The sequence below is a fragment of the Plectropomus leopardus genome, chromosome 1, assembly GCF_026936395.1.
Source record: "Plectropomus leopardus strain MGB_pleo_1.0 chromosome 1, ASM2693639v1, whole genome shotgun sequence".
In the NCBI taxonomy this organism is placed as follows: Eukaryota; Metazoa; Chordata; class Actinopteri; order Perciformes; family Serranidae; genus Plectropomus; species Plectropomus leopardus.
Genome location: NC_142176.1, coordinates 16,185,839 through 16,200,335, shown reverse-complemented (window position 1 = coordinate 16,200,335; position 14,497 = coordinate 16,185,839). Strand labels below are relative to the sequence as shown.

General features: G+C 38.0%; 1 protein-coding gene across 1 annotated transcript; it reads right to left on the bottom strand.

Annotated features, from left to right (window-relative positions):
* Positions 1-8,493: 8,493 nt before the first annotated feature.
* Positions 8,494-14,195, bottom strand: psmd14 (proteasome 26S subunit, non-ATPase 14). The gene is made up of 11 exons (XM_042485986.2): positions 14,043-14,195; positions 12,966-13,021; positions 12,008-12,079; positions 11,780-11,899; positions 11,516-11,586; positions 11,087-11,237; positions 10,177-10,284; positions 9,832-9,906; positions 9,622-9,747; positions 9,011-9,073; positions 8,494-8,668 (listed from the first exon to the last, which is right to left on the bottom strand). Exons 2-11 carry the CDS (start codon positions 13,011-13,013, stop codon positions 8,570-8,572), a joined length of 933 nt encoding a protein of 310 aa, XP_042341920.1. The 5' UTR covers positions 13,014-13,021; positions 14,043-14,195; the 3' UTR covers positions 8,494-8,569.
* Between the last annotated feature and the right edge of the window lie 302 nt (positions 14,196-14,497).

Here is a 14,497-nt window from a genome sequence, read left to right as displayed (position 1 = left end):
TGTTTATCTGTGCTGTGAAAGATAAGAGGTTCTGGTAAATTCTTGTGCTTATTTGCTCTTGACTCTCTCCCCTGCGGATTGGAAGCATATGGCTTCATTGCATAACACAGACAAAGAGGGCAAACATGGAGGAGAGATGACTTCACATAATTATAAGAAATGGTAGGTCGGTAGACTCCCCTGTGGGCCTACAGCTTTGAATGCTGGCCACTGGCCGTCCCTGCGGACCCTGAGCTCCTTAGCACATGCCTGAAAACAAATGGAGTGTTAGTCAGTGTTTCCTTTTCCCAGGAATCAGCAGTTTGACACAACCAGAGGACAAAGAGTTCCCCGTCCACACTGTTGCATTAATAAACAAACATCTGTAGAGTACGGTTCACTGCAGATCACTTCAAATTAATTTTGCCTTCAAGGTATGAAAAGTCTGCAAACTGCAGCACAGACATAAAGAGTGGAAGAAAATGAGGGATCTGAAAAATTTTCCAGCGACACAATAATTATAACAACTGAGTTCACAAAAATAATAATGACTTATGGAATCTAAATTTGTCTCTCTTTACTCAAACATACCTGGCTTGAATGAACCACAGACTCAACCTTTGTATCGGCTTATTGAGAATCCACTGTTAATTTCATTGTGCAAGCAAAACATTTCCTTTCTAAAAAAAAAGGCAACTTCCTGTTTGTCCCTGTCTTGATGACTATGAAGTGTTAACCAGAAAAACCAATGAAACCTTAACCTCAACCCTAAACAAGTTAACAGAGAGGCTGCCCGTTTTTGTGGCATTTCTATTCAAACAATAAACTTTTACAACTGTTTCATTGATGTAACTCCAGCTAAGGGCTTATCCCAATCTTAAACATGACAAGCACATGCCTAATCTTAATTTACACAAACTTTAAAGATGCAACCGTGATTCTAATATACGCTAATATCTTAAAGGATGATGCCACCACTAAAAGTTCAAACACAGAACCCAGCTATGAGTTACAAACTGATTGAGAGGTACTTCAATGCATGGACTCACTACAGACAACAACAAGAGGAGTAACTCAAGCCCATCAATAAATGAAATAACTCTAACTGGCAGTACAGCTCAGTGCACGAGAGAAAAGAAATGCAAGTGATGAAAGCATACTAAGTCATGAGCATGTGAGACCGAAACAAAGTTGTTATACAAGGTAATACTATTTTTTTGTTTTTTTGCAGTTGAGCTATTTAAAAAAATGGATCGTGACTGTGTAGTTGTTTGCTAGCACACAGTAAATATCCTTTGTTATTTTAACATTGGGTTGTGTTGTTAATGTGCTAACTGGACATCTAGCTAATAGCTGTCCTGTTGGTCTTCTGGTTTCCCATATTGAATGACGAATTAGGTATTAGGATTTAGTTTGAACTGCAAATGCAGAACCATTGACTTATATAGTTATCGCCACTAGGTCTTTGATGTCAGTTTGGTGTGTCTGGGCCTTAAGTTGTTAATATTTTCTGATCTGGAGGTTAAACTCTTTAATTGTGTGTCAGGTGCACCTCAAATGTACATGGCTAAAAAAGTATGAGAGTTCTCTAATCTATTTCCAAAAAAGAATCTCACACTTAATGCAGCTGCAGAGCAACCAAATTGAGGACTTAAACATGCTGTCCCCAATTCACAGACTTAGGTCCAAAATTAGTCTATCCTCAAATGAAGCATGGTATTGTTCAGATGCACAAACAGATGATCAAAATGAACAATTAAGCACTGTGTGGGGTTTTTTGTGCACTCTGACAGAACGGTTTCCTTAACAGCACAGGGGCAGCACCAGTGAACAAATTACATTTATGAATCATTTCCGTTCAGACGGGTGAGGGTCAGAGCAGGTCACTCACAAGAGAGACCAACACTCTGTCTGCACTGTGACTTTTACACCCTCTGGTCAGGGAAATCGTCTATTGTTACTGTATGCTGCTTGACTAAATGTAGATCAGAGGCTCATATAACTTGTGTAGAGAACTGAGGGGGGACTTTTCAGCTTCGGGTTTAGCACCTAAGCAAACTTTTTTTCTTTTTTCTTGATTGTCTTTTTCATACTCACACACCTTTTATTTCCCTCTCACTTTGTTCAGAATTGGCTGTCTTCCTACCTTATAAAACATTCTGCCTGGTAAAGAAGCTCCAGTAAATGGACATGTTCTCATTCACCCCTTTTATGGAGTAAAATACAGTCACACCACAAATATTCCTGAGGTGAAATGCAGTTGAACTGGAATTCAAGAGGCGGCATGACTACGTTGCCATCTCTGTCATCATTTATTCTTTTATAAATGGGTTTTGTTGTATGTGTCTGGCTAGCTCTGCAGACGATTACTGATTGTTCAAACTATGATGTACATCTTCTGTCTGGTTTTGAGTTTGATTCAGAGCTAAATACAAATGCAGCCCACATTCCACACATCCACCTCTTACAGTAGCAGGCACCATTTTTCACATGTTGTATACATTAGTATTTTTCAGAAAACACTGCAGGTATGAGCTGCCCTCAAGCTTTGAACTAAACGAAAGCAGAAAGTGCAGTTCTGTTTATTCTTTGGCTGAACAGATGTGTTGAAAAAGTGAAGATATGAATGTTAAGGGCACAGGGGTGCACAAGAAGGGAGTCAGACTCTATAACTGATATAACACAGCTGTCTGGGATATTGCATTTCACTAAAATGCCCAGACGCTTTCACATTAACTTTGCTTGGTCACATTTGATGGGCTGTGAGGAAAGGTGAAATACAACTGAGGTGGAGAAAGTGTCCCATGGAGAGTATAATAGTAGATCTGGGTTCAGTGTTAAACACCCCAAAGAGATGCTCCTCCAGATGTGCACCATAAATACATGTAAAAAATTCACATACATGTGCAAAGCAGCCCAAAATGACCACTCCCTCCATCCAAATTACTGTGCAGAACAAAGAAAGAAGGTCAGAAATAATATCACCTTAAGTTAATTAAATAACTGTTCTGGATTTTCTGGTCATATCACATAATATTCTTTAATGGATAGTTTGCCTTTGGACTGATGGTCTACAGCTGCAAACTGCTCTTTGACCCATTTCTCACCAAATTAGCTCTGGTTCTTAAACTGGTTCCAGTTAGGTTTGTTTTGAACCATTGTAATCAACAATGTGTCATCAACAAAGGGTGTTGCCAGTGTTACCAGATGTACGATAATTCTCATATTTGTACGATAATTTTGCCCCTGTACGATGTAGGATCAATAATTCCAAAATTGCCAATACAATACAATAGAGAAGAAGACTAGAAGAATAATACGTGCAATACTCGTTCCTCTCTTTCCAATCTGTAGAATATGACATGTCCGCTGATGTTTTCACAGTTTGCACTTCAGGTCAAGGAAAACCTGCTATTTCTTGGTTCCAGCTTAGAAGCTACTTTTTGGTTTCCTGACAAATTTATTTTTAGTTAAAATACTCAAAATTCAAGGGATCTCTAAAGTCAGACAGATTCCTCCTCTGTAGGCCATGAATGTCAAAATCAAATGGCAATCTATTCAACGGTTGCCAAGATATTTCAATATGATCAAATTGGTGGAATGGCCGACCAATATTGAAACCAGCAATAAAAAACATCATCTGCTGGTAAAGATCACGCAATGTGTTCAAAAGTTCCGGTGCAGCTAATAAATGGACCGCGAGGTGAGATTGTTTTTTCAACAGCCGATTCTACAGTCAATAACAAACTTTCACACTTGAAGTGAGAAGATTCTCAAACATCACTTTAGATTTTAAAAGCACACTTTTCCAATTCGCCTAATTTCACTTTCGGTGAAAAACACTTTCGGACTCAACAACAAAGAATTTTAAGCACTTCACAAAAACAAAAACTGACTTATCAACACTTTTCGTGCTGTGATTGTTCACATTTTACAGCACTATTAACTGTTCAACTGTGAGAGCACACTCTTAAAAAGCCTTAACTCTGTCATCCTCTGGCTCCCGTCCACTGAGGCGCGGCAGAGTGCTGCGCACTTGGCTGCGGCCTCCTGGGAGTGATCTGTCCTCCAAAACCACACCAAACAGCACCAACGTTTATTAAAGCCCCTGTCGTGTTTACAGTCTCCCCTTTCAACTCATCTGCTTGGAAGTGGTTTGCCATGAGAGGAAAGAAGGGAGCAAAACACTCGTTTGAAAATAAGTGGTACGAAAAAGACGAGGTGGTTCTACTTTCGGCCTCTGTGCGTTGAGTAGGTAGATTTGTACTGGTGGACGAAAGATGTCGCACCAAGACTGAAGCATTAGTGGAAGATACACAGAATATATGCACTTACAACCACAGAGTGACTGCAGAAGAAAGCATAGTGTAGGCTTATCTTATGCTGTTTTCAGAAACACAAGAAAGCTGGTTCAGACTTGTGCTGCTACACTGAAAATTTCTGAGGGGAAGTCTCCTATCATGGCTCCGGAAAGATAACATTGTGTTGGTGCCGCTGTCCTGTACGGCTTCTGTGCAGGACCCACGCCGGCTTCATTTGAGTCTGTAATCTCAGTGAGACATCTCCTGACATTTTCAACAGGATAAACCATGTCTGAAAATGTCTCCATGATTTCAGCCAGCCAGAGTGAAAATACTTCTTTGATGATTCAGCACTTTAAAAACACAATGGAGGTGACACACAAGTACACAGACTAATGTGTACACACAGGCAGGCTTTATATGGCGCTTGAGAGCTGCCTGGGATTTGGAGTTCAGCTTCAAAACATCCATCTCTGTTGATGCTGAAAATCAACATTTTAATGCAGTATTTCTAAGTCTCCTTCTCCTCAACCTTCACTGCAAGATATTAGCTCTGTAACTTGTAAAATAAAGCCTATAAATATTGCTTCACAGACATTTTAGTGTCACAGAAACTTTTATATTAGCTTCATGAAAAAAGAAGATAGTGTACTCTATTGGCTCCACGTGTAGTAACAAGTGTGGTTACTTATTGCTCCCCTCCATTAAATAAGTGCTTTGCTTATTGTTGTTGTATTTCACTGTGCAGAATGATGTATGTGTAGAATTTGACATCAGAAGTTTGTTTTTATGCTCATCTGCTACAGGGAAAACATTTCTGTGTGCTTACCTTAGTTTTAAGTTTAAAGGGACAGTTCACCCCAAAATCAAAAATATCTAATTTTCCTCTAACCTGTAGTGCTCTTTATCAATCTAGATTAGGGGTCAACAGATCATCAGCCTGGCCAATTATTGGGTCTGATATTTGGCATTTTGCAGATTATATGTATCTGCATTTTATTTTAATGATCGCCAATAAAATGTATTAAGAAGTGCAGGAAGGTGTCAGCATGGGAGGAACTTTTACTTTGTAAAGCCTCAGAGAGCTATTTCTATTCATTCATTTTTAATTTAAATTTTTATTTGACTTTATAAAAACGAAAAAGTTGCTGGGAACTTGCTGCATATGATGTTGAAAGACTCAGATTTGATTAAACATTTGCCAAAGGCATTTAAACAGTTTTGTGTTTGAGTTTGTTACTTGGTAACTTGGTGACTCAAGATGTTCCCTAGACCTTGTTATGCGCAGTCTCATGTAGGAACTATTTTCTTTCTACGAAGCTACACCCTCCAACCGCATCACAACACAGAAAGAAGCGTGCATCCACTCATACACAAGAGGATCATGCTTTTGACAGCATGAGATCCAAACATACATGGCGTCCTCCTTGGATGAGCTGTAATGTTTGCTAACTCACCGGTGCTTGGTGAGCTCGCTGTAGATGCACACTTCCTTCTGCACCATGACACAGTTTATGGATGTAGTTTGGTAGAAAGAAAATAGTTCTAACATGAACCTGCCCACAATAAGGTCTGTGGATTATCTTGAGTAGGTGGGTCATGATCACTAGAAAATGACATTGCTGTGTGTGTGTGTGTTTAGCACCACAGGTCCAGTGCCATCTGGGTTCATTATATTGGAGAGAAAGCGGACATCTCTCTCCAATACTAAGCAACTCACACCAAAACAATATAGACTGATAAATGGCACTACAGGTAAGAGGGAAAATGAGTGTTGTGGAGTTTGGGGTGAACTGTCCCTTTCAGGCATCAACATGAAAGTGTAATTTTGTGACATTACTGAAGCCTAACTGTGTAACTAACACAAGCGTCATGTGGAAACTTCAAACTTTTAGTCTACAAAAAACAGAGGATGGACTTTTCAGTGCAGTAGGAAACATCTTGTGCCCAGTTGTGAACTTTTGAGGCAAAAAAACAGCATAATGGATTCTGGATTAAGATGGAGAGGATGGAATTCGAATAATTTTTTACTGAGTGATCAAACTTTTTGGTAGAAAACCATTACTAGAAGTTATTTTTATGTACAGATTAACATTAATCATTTTTCTTGATAATGCCTCGACCCTTTCACTGAAGTAAAGTTAAATGCAGAACTTGTACTTGAGTCCTTCCTCTTTGTTACTGACATTTCAAAGCAGTAAAAACTATCATGAGATCCTTATAAGTCACTGACATGAGACTTTCTCTGATCTTTTTACAGAATAATTGTTATTGTTTTTATTATAAAATTATTTATTTTAAAATCTCTTTACTGCAAAACAGCTTTGATGGATTTTGAATTCAGCACTTTAATAAACTGCAATGTTGATGTAACCCAGCCATCTGTAGCAGACATCCAATATATCTTGGAGTTTCACCTTTTAAAAAAAATGATTTCTCAACTTTTAGGTTATGAATTTACCTTACGGACAATGGGCCCACTTTGTCATTCCCAAAAGGCCTTAGGAGAGGTGTTTCATTTCACAGCCCTACATTTGCACGGTTTTCAGGGTGTGCTCAGACAGAAAGCCAATTCTCTCCTGCGTGGGTCTTTAGAAAGTGATGTCACCTAAAGACCCTTTAGGTCCATTTTAATGGCAGGGGGCCACATCTGTCATAACTCTCTGTCTACTTAGTATATACAGGACTGGGTGAAAAAGACCATATGCTCCATGTTCTCTGCTGTCTCTCGAGTTACCGCATTAAGAGCCGCATCTCTGGCTGAGATCCTGTGAACCCATTATAGAGACTTTTCTTCCTTCAAACTCTAATAAACTAAGAGGGATATGGGCTGTTAGGCACGGCTCCCACTATGAGAACACAAATCCTCTTACAAGGAAACAATCCTTTGGACAAAGTTTAACAGTGTTCATTTGGATGCTGGTATCAGATGATTGGTGGCCTTCTCAATCATCTAGATTTTCTGTATATTAAACTGTTTGTGCAGCCTAAGGATTACAGTATATATAAGGATTTTATAGTTTGTGTCAGGTTAATGTTTTTTCCATCTTTCCTGCTTGTGCCTTTCTGAAAGCAACATCTTCAAAAGCTACAATTTATGCAAGTCAGTGGAAATATTGAAGACTTAATTCCTCTTTTATGTCCTCACTGCCAATTACTCACTAAATATGACGTCTGTCTGCTGTAAATGATAGATGCAAACATAAGCATAAATACATTTAAAGAACAGGACAGAGTTCACACTTGCTAATCACCCCTTTTTCTGTCTAAACAGTGCAAAAGGTTTTCATCGCTCATCATATTCTTCCTTTGTGCAAAACTTTGCCAAATAAGAAAGGAATCCTGATTTTGATATACATAAGTAGAGGGAGAAGCATACAGTGTGTCAATACGCACTGGTTCCAAAGTGGAGCAATGAGAGTTTACAGTGAACACAGTAAAGATGCTTGTTGATTTACAATATTTATGTAAATCTGATGTTTGTTGGTTTATATTATGGCAAAAGATTTGGTGTCGTTTGCCACTAAAGTATGCACACATCTTTGCCAAAAAACTGTCAAGTAATTCTCAAAATCCTGTTCATGTTAAAACATGAAAAACATGGTTTATGCTCTGAAATGTTGTATACAAACTCTTCAAGCGACATCACCTTCAACTAAAACAAGCCTAAGAATAAAACATTCGGTGTGACCATAGACTGTAAATAATATAAATACACACACACACACACACACACACACACACACACACACACACACACATATATATATATATATATATATATATATATATATATATATATATATATATATATATATATATATATATATATATATATATATATATACACAGTCTATGGCTGTGACTCAATGTACGCAGTCTTTAATTCAGCGTCTAGTTTTTAGTTTTTAACTCTTGCACCATCCAGTGGTTTGGATGGGTACTGCAGGAATATACCAAGAGGCTCTACTGAAGCAGCTTTCTGTCCCACCTTTGGATAAAAAAGATAACATTATGTAACAAAAGATATCTGTTAATAATGCACAGTTGACAATGGAAATAAACTTAGCTTGTACCTTGTTTAAAATATAAAAAGACATAAGTCTAATATCCACAATAAGTCTTATCCATAATTTTGATTCAAACCAAAAAAGTTAGAATTATGAAACGTACTGCTCAGGGAGGAAAATAAGACATCACCCCCGCCAGTGTCTTCATTTCATACATACATTTATTTTATATAAAAGAAAACAAGGGTTGCAATATTAACAGTTATACACACAGGCTCATCACTGGAAAACAACGGTATCCAACATGGCAGCTAAGCACTGAACGATGTTGGATGTCATTAAAACGTCTACGTGCTCCTCCAAGTGCCTCTTGGGATCCTGCAAAAAGGAAGCAGAAAATTAGAGAAGGGACCAAAAGAAAAAAAAAAAACAAAACAACAACAACAAGACATTTTAAACAAATACAATTAATGTTTTGGCAAGTTTTTGGTTTCAACAAACTACAGAAAGCTTTTATGACAAAGTAACCTGATCCCTGCTTTCATAACTAACATATCTGCTCAACTTGTCTCTAATCCACGTAATCTATATTTAACTCTTTACCTCTGATCAACAACAAACACAACTTTAGCACTTTGTCAATTACCAAACACAATATATACATAACAAACATATACAGTTGTTTTTTTTTTAATCTGAAGCATCAAACGTCATAATTACCTGTTTTCCAACATTCTTGATTGCCAGCTGCTCTGGGGTCATTTTGTCCTCCTCTTCAACTGCCTGAGTTGGAAATACGACAGCGTCTTAATACTGCGGGGGAGCAGTATGCAGGAGCATGCTCTGCCTGCAAGCTTTGTTTCCATGTCACGCTTTTTGCTCTAAGAAAATACTATTGAGTTTTTGGGCTTCGCAAGACCCAATGAATCCTGGATAAGGGAGCAGAGCGTGCGTGTGTGCACCAGTTAAGCACCAGCACAAGTATGATTGGAGTCAAAAAACTCCAACAGCCACACTTCAGTGGCTCAGTGATCCTCTGACTGCAGCTTCAGAGTTTGAATAAAATGATAGATAAGTGGTTTTGTTGGTTAAAACACCAACATTTGACCCCTGTATTAAGAATTTTATGTAGTCAGTCGGACAAATACTTTAAAAAGTTGTAATGACAAGGGTATTCAAATTTACATAAACATTGCAAATAAAATGAATTATAATCATGACTTTTTCCCCTTTAATGCTGCTTTCAAAAGCTATTCCACTTCTCTTAACAGCTGAATACAATGTGTTTTCTAAGGAGTTTAGGACTATTGGACGAGGTCTAAAAGGTGTACCTTGTTGTAGTTCTTAGCCAGCTCCAGCATTTCCTTGACAATGGTCTCATTGAGCTTGCAGTGCTCGCTGTAGTCCTGCAGGGTCAAGCCCTCCATCCAGCTCTTCTTATGCAGGTTCAACAGCATCTGGGGAACAATAAGAGACATGTTTCTCGTGTTCTTTAAGAAAAACACCAAAATAAATCAACTTGTGACAGGGTATTCTCAAACCTTTTGCTCCAACTCGTTTTTCCTGTAATTGATGGTGATGGAGTAGTAGTGTCTGTTAAGACCGTGAATCAGAGCCTGAAAAGCGGTAAAACGTAAATTAAATATAAAATTTTACACATACCACTTTATATATCAAAGTGATAACATACATAGCCTCTGGCTGCTGGGAGAAATATCCTGAACATTAAAATTAATATTCCACTACTTAATTGTGATTCAATCCTATATGAAGTTTTGACATTAACAGAGGATTTATTCAGGTTTAGAAGTGAGAACAACACTACTTTATTATCTCCAAACCGCCTTGAGTCATTTCAGGCTCCAGGTGTGTGTACGGTGTGTTACCTGGATTGAGGGCTTGTTCAGATGACCCAGGTTGGATGTGGTTTGTCTTGGTTCATGACCCAACACCATCATGTTGGCGTTAATCAATCTAAAGGCATCAATGACAACCTGGAGGAGACAGAGGCCACGTGTGAAACCAGTTTACTGAACAATGAGTTATTTCTAATTATTGTATAACGCACCCAAAATTAGAGCCACTTAGGCCGGTTTCCTTTACAGTTTGCCACAAAGATTAAGCAATATTTTTAAAATGTCAATAACACAACTGCAAGATGACTGCATTTCCATTGAGTGACGTTATATGATTTCTCCTCTCGCAATAACATTCCAAAAGCATGGCAATGGATGTTCAAAACATGAGCAGACTTATTTCTATTGCAGTAACCTCACTGGCCGTCATTATTTCCAGTCTAAGACGATACAGGCGTGTTATGTAAGCAATACTGGAAAGACAAGCCCCTTATACGTGGGAGCAACCACGTGTGAGGGATTTCTCGGACGCGATAGCCATGATTTCACAGACGAACTGTGGATTCCAAATTTCCAGATGATCTGCTAAACTTTTTAAGAGTTATGCGATGCAATAACACCTTTTGCTGCGACTGCTGAATCATGCCTGAGGGAGCCAGTTCCTACTGATAAGCACATAACCATAGCATCATGTGACCTATAAAAGCCCCAAAAGTGTTTCCATTGCAGTTTTGTGAAATATGGCTTTTTCAAATTGCCTGAAAAACCACCTTGTACGGGCATAAAAACTTTTTTGTGATAAAAAGGAGTTTTTTCTTAAATTGACATGTTTCAATTGGGCTTATTTTATATTCGCAGTTTCAATTTGCGCAATTTGAGGGTAAATGGAAACCCGCCTAGTGAGTATTAAAGTTTTCCAGCAGCAGCTGTGCATCCTTACCTTCCCTTTGACACTCTGAATGGGATCAACCACGACTGCGACAGCTCTCTCCGACAGAGCCTCGAAGCTCTGCTGTGTGTTGATGTCCACGCCAGACAACCAGCAGCCGAATCCAGGGTGACTGTGGTACCACCCCACCACCATCTCTGGTCTGATGAGCCACATGATTGACAGACAGGAAACATGTTAAGAAGATGTTGGGGTTTTTTTATTTTTTGCTGTTAATAGTTAGTGTATAACAATTGTTAAAATGACTGCTATAATCTAACTGACTATTTACAATGCCTAAGCCCAGTCCGAAACATTCCTTCATCCAAAAAACATAAGCAGGGCTCAGTTCAATTGATCAGACAATAGAGCCAAACACTGACCAACTATTTTTCATTCATTTCAAAGCATTTTGACTGTAGATTGGTGTCAAAGATTTACCTGCCGGTCTGCTTCAGCATGTCCAACATCTTGGCCTGGAACACAGGGTCCACTGCTTCAACACTCACACCCTGAGAGGTAAAAAAAAAAAAAATTACTTAGGGATGAAGAATTGAGGCAGAAGTTAGCAAGATATAAGTTCTTGTGTATGATGCTTTCTTCTTACAATGATTTACTATGCAACTACAAATAAAAACAAGAATATGTCAGCCTTATGAGTAATTTTACAGGGGTATCATTTTGATCGTAGGGGGAAATACATACTGTTCCTGACTGGGGCATGGCAAACACATCAATCACTCGCACTGTGTAGTCATCAACAAACTCTCCCAGCATCAGTCCCATGACCTCCATTGGTACACCAGCGCGCCCATGCTTCAACATCTAATGCAGAGCAAACACATGACAGTTTGTTATAATGTAAGAATACAATAAAGAACAACACAGCCTAACCATGAAATAAAATGTTTAGGTCAGGTGATGTGTGATTACCTTGAGCAAGGCCAGAGAGGAGATGTACACCTGCTCTGCCGTGTCCACAGCAGGTGCATCTGTTGGGGGGCCCTGGGAAGTCAAAGTTATTTATCAGTTACGGCCTTTCCAATACAGCAGTCACTCAGATTAATCCTTTCATTCCAACTATTGTTTAAAATTTCAATGCAGGAAATGTATTATGGGTTATAATTTTGTATCCTTTAATTTTGTGGTACACTGCATTATTACTATGGGCTTGACATCAGAGTTGTGTGTCAACATGAGATACTGAGAATTAATTAAACTCAAGTTCAAATTTAAACTAATAATAAAACACTGGGCACATGCTTGACACAATCGAGGCCCTGAGCTATGTTATGGGTAGAAGAACTTTCCAGTTAATTTAAGTTTGGAAGTAAATTTAGTATATAATAAATGAAGATTGTTTCATTTAGATTAAGATAAAATAATCTGTTACTAGTCCCACATCATTACAGCAACAGAGGTAATAGTGCAAAGGCATCAGTAAAAAAAAAAACACGAAGCATTTTAAGTGTGCATGGGTAAAAATAACACAGATCAATCTAATAATGACAGTAAAAAAAAAACATAGAGCAACTAAAATAAATAAACAGTAAAACAGCAACATATAAAAAAAAGAATTAAAAAAACGCTGATGAAGGCTAGTGAACACTGGACATATAGGTATTGATCAGTTTAGCAAATACTTTTAATGCACCTGAGTAATGACTGCAAACAGTAAAAGTGAAAGCAAGATATGTTAAATAGACAGGCTGAATGGCTAAAATCACATTACTGCACAAATCAAGTATAGATATTACACAACTGGTATATTCATATGATAGAAGATGGGTGTTTTTGATGTGAAAATATTAAGGCAAGAGTCTGGAACAGAAACCTTTGTTTATCTTTTTTTTTTTTTTTTTATGTATGGACAATGTATGCTTTGTGTTACCTGTCCAAGCCCCGGCATTCCTCCTCCAAGTCTCAGCAGCCGGTCCATATCAAGATCTAATGAACACACATACAGTGATTAGTTCTGCCTTCATCAGAGCCAATCCACAACCTTTATAATTATCACATATCAGAGAAAAATGTTTAATATGTCCATTAAAGATCAGACATAAATAAATTCAAGAGCGTTTTAGGGGGAAAAAATCAGTCCAAAGCTTTCCAAATACATATGGCCCAAGTACTCAACTAGGTTTTTAAATGGAACATATACAGTATATGTATATAATATGAAGAACATTTGGCTCCTAAATGTTAAACACATCAATAACATTACTTCAATATAAACAACTATATGTGTACCAAATCTTAAGACTGTGTTGGTATATGGATTTGAGTCAGGATTTGCTTGGATTTCTCCCTGCAGGTAAACCTGAGAGGTGTGTTGACCTACAACAGGCTTTCCCCCCTAACTAGTAGGAGTAGCATATAGTTACATGGGCAAATATAATAGATGACCTTTTTTTGACAGTTAATAGATAAACATTAGGTCGACTTTGGATTTATTAGCAAGCGTTTCATCTACGTTTAGTAGTAAACTGACCTATCACTGTGCGGATATAATAAAACGGTAGATTGGGAATCATACTGGCAGTGTGCTAATTGCATTATATTTCGTGTATTTAAGGCATGGGGCTTTTGAGTTCATTTTAGGACTTTACGGGGCATCTGGGGACCCGAAGAAATAACCTTACTGAGGTTAGCAGCCGAGGCGCTAGTTAGCTTCAGTTAGCTAATTTCCCCATAGTCACGCAAACACGGCATAGAAAGCCGGATAACCACGCACTGGATTTTAATACACATCATATTTTGTTGTGTTTAAGCTCCAAAATTAGGCACATTCAGCATAAAGTGACATTAAATCGCCGATGCTACCAAACGCGTTAGCTTACTGTTAGCTTCTGATGCTAAGCCTCTGTCACCTCGCACAAGAAAAGCAGGAACAAACTATTATCTCTGACTCACCAACGCCGCATTTAATAAATGCTACCGACTGTGTTGAAGTTGTAAGTCTACTTACCTGCTGTCAAATCTTTCGGCTGTTTCGAAAAGTCTGTATTTCTCTGTTCAACCGAGTCAAACCGTCTGGCTACAATGAATCAGCCAGAATTGTGATTTTGCTTTTTTTTTTTTCCCCAGTGAAACTACTTCCGTCGCAAGGATGACGTAGTTTGTTGCCGCCCGATTGGCGACGCCAAAAACCAAACGTGACACAAGGAGGCGCAATAATAATAATAATAATAATAATAATAATAATAATAATAATAATAATAATAATAATAATAATATCAGATATAATCATGTATGATATCTCTGAATCATTGACTTCTTTTAAATCACTTCTCAAAACCCATTTTTATAGACTTGCTTTTGTAATGTCATCCTTTTTTTATCTTTTATTGCTTTTATTCTTACATTTAAAAAAATACATTTTCCATTTAGTTCTTAAACTGCCTTTTGAGATCTGCCTGTTTT

Bases quoted from the DNA above. Each gene is read 5' to 3' on its own strand.
- psmd14 (XM_042485986.2), bottom strand. From the start codon at position 13,013: ATGGACCGGCTGCTGAGACTTGGAGGAGGAATGCCGGGGCTTGGACAG. The intron at 9,748-9,831 runs GTTTGAGAATAC...ATTGTTCCCCAG, and splicing joins AAAACGAGTTGGAGCAAAAG to ATGCTGTTGAACCTGCATAA. The intron at 9,074-9,621 runs GTACACCTTTTA...TTTCCAACTCAG, and splicing joins TGGCTAAGAACTACAACAAG to GCAGTTGAAGAGGAGGACAA.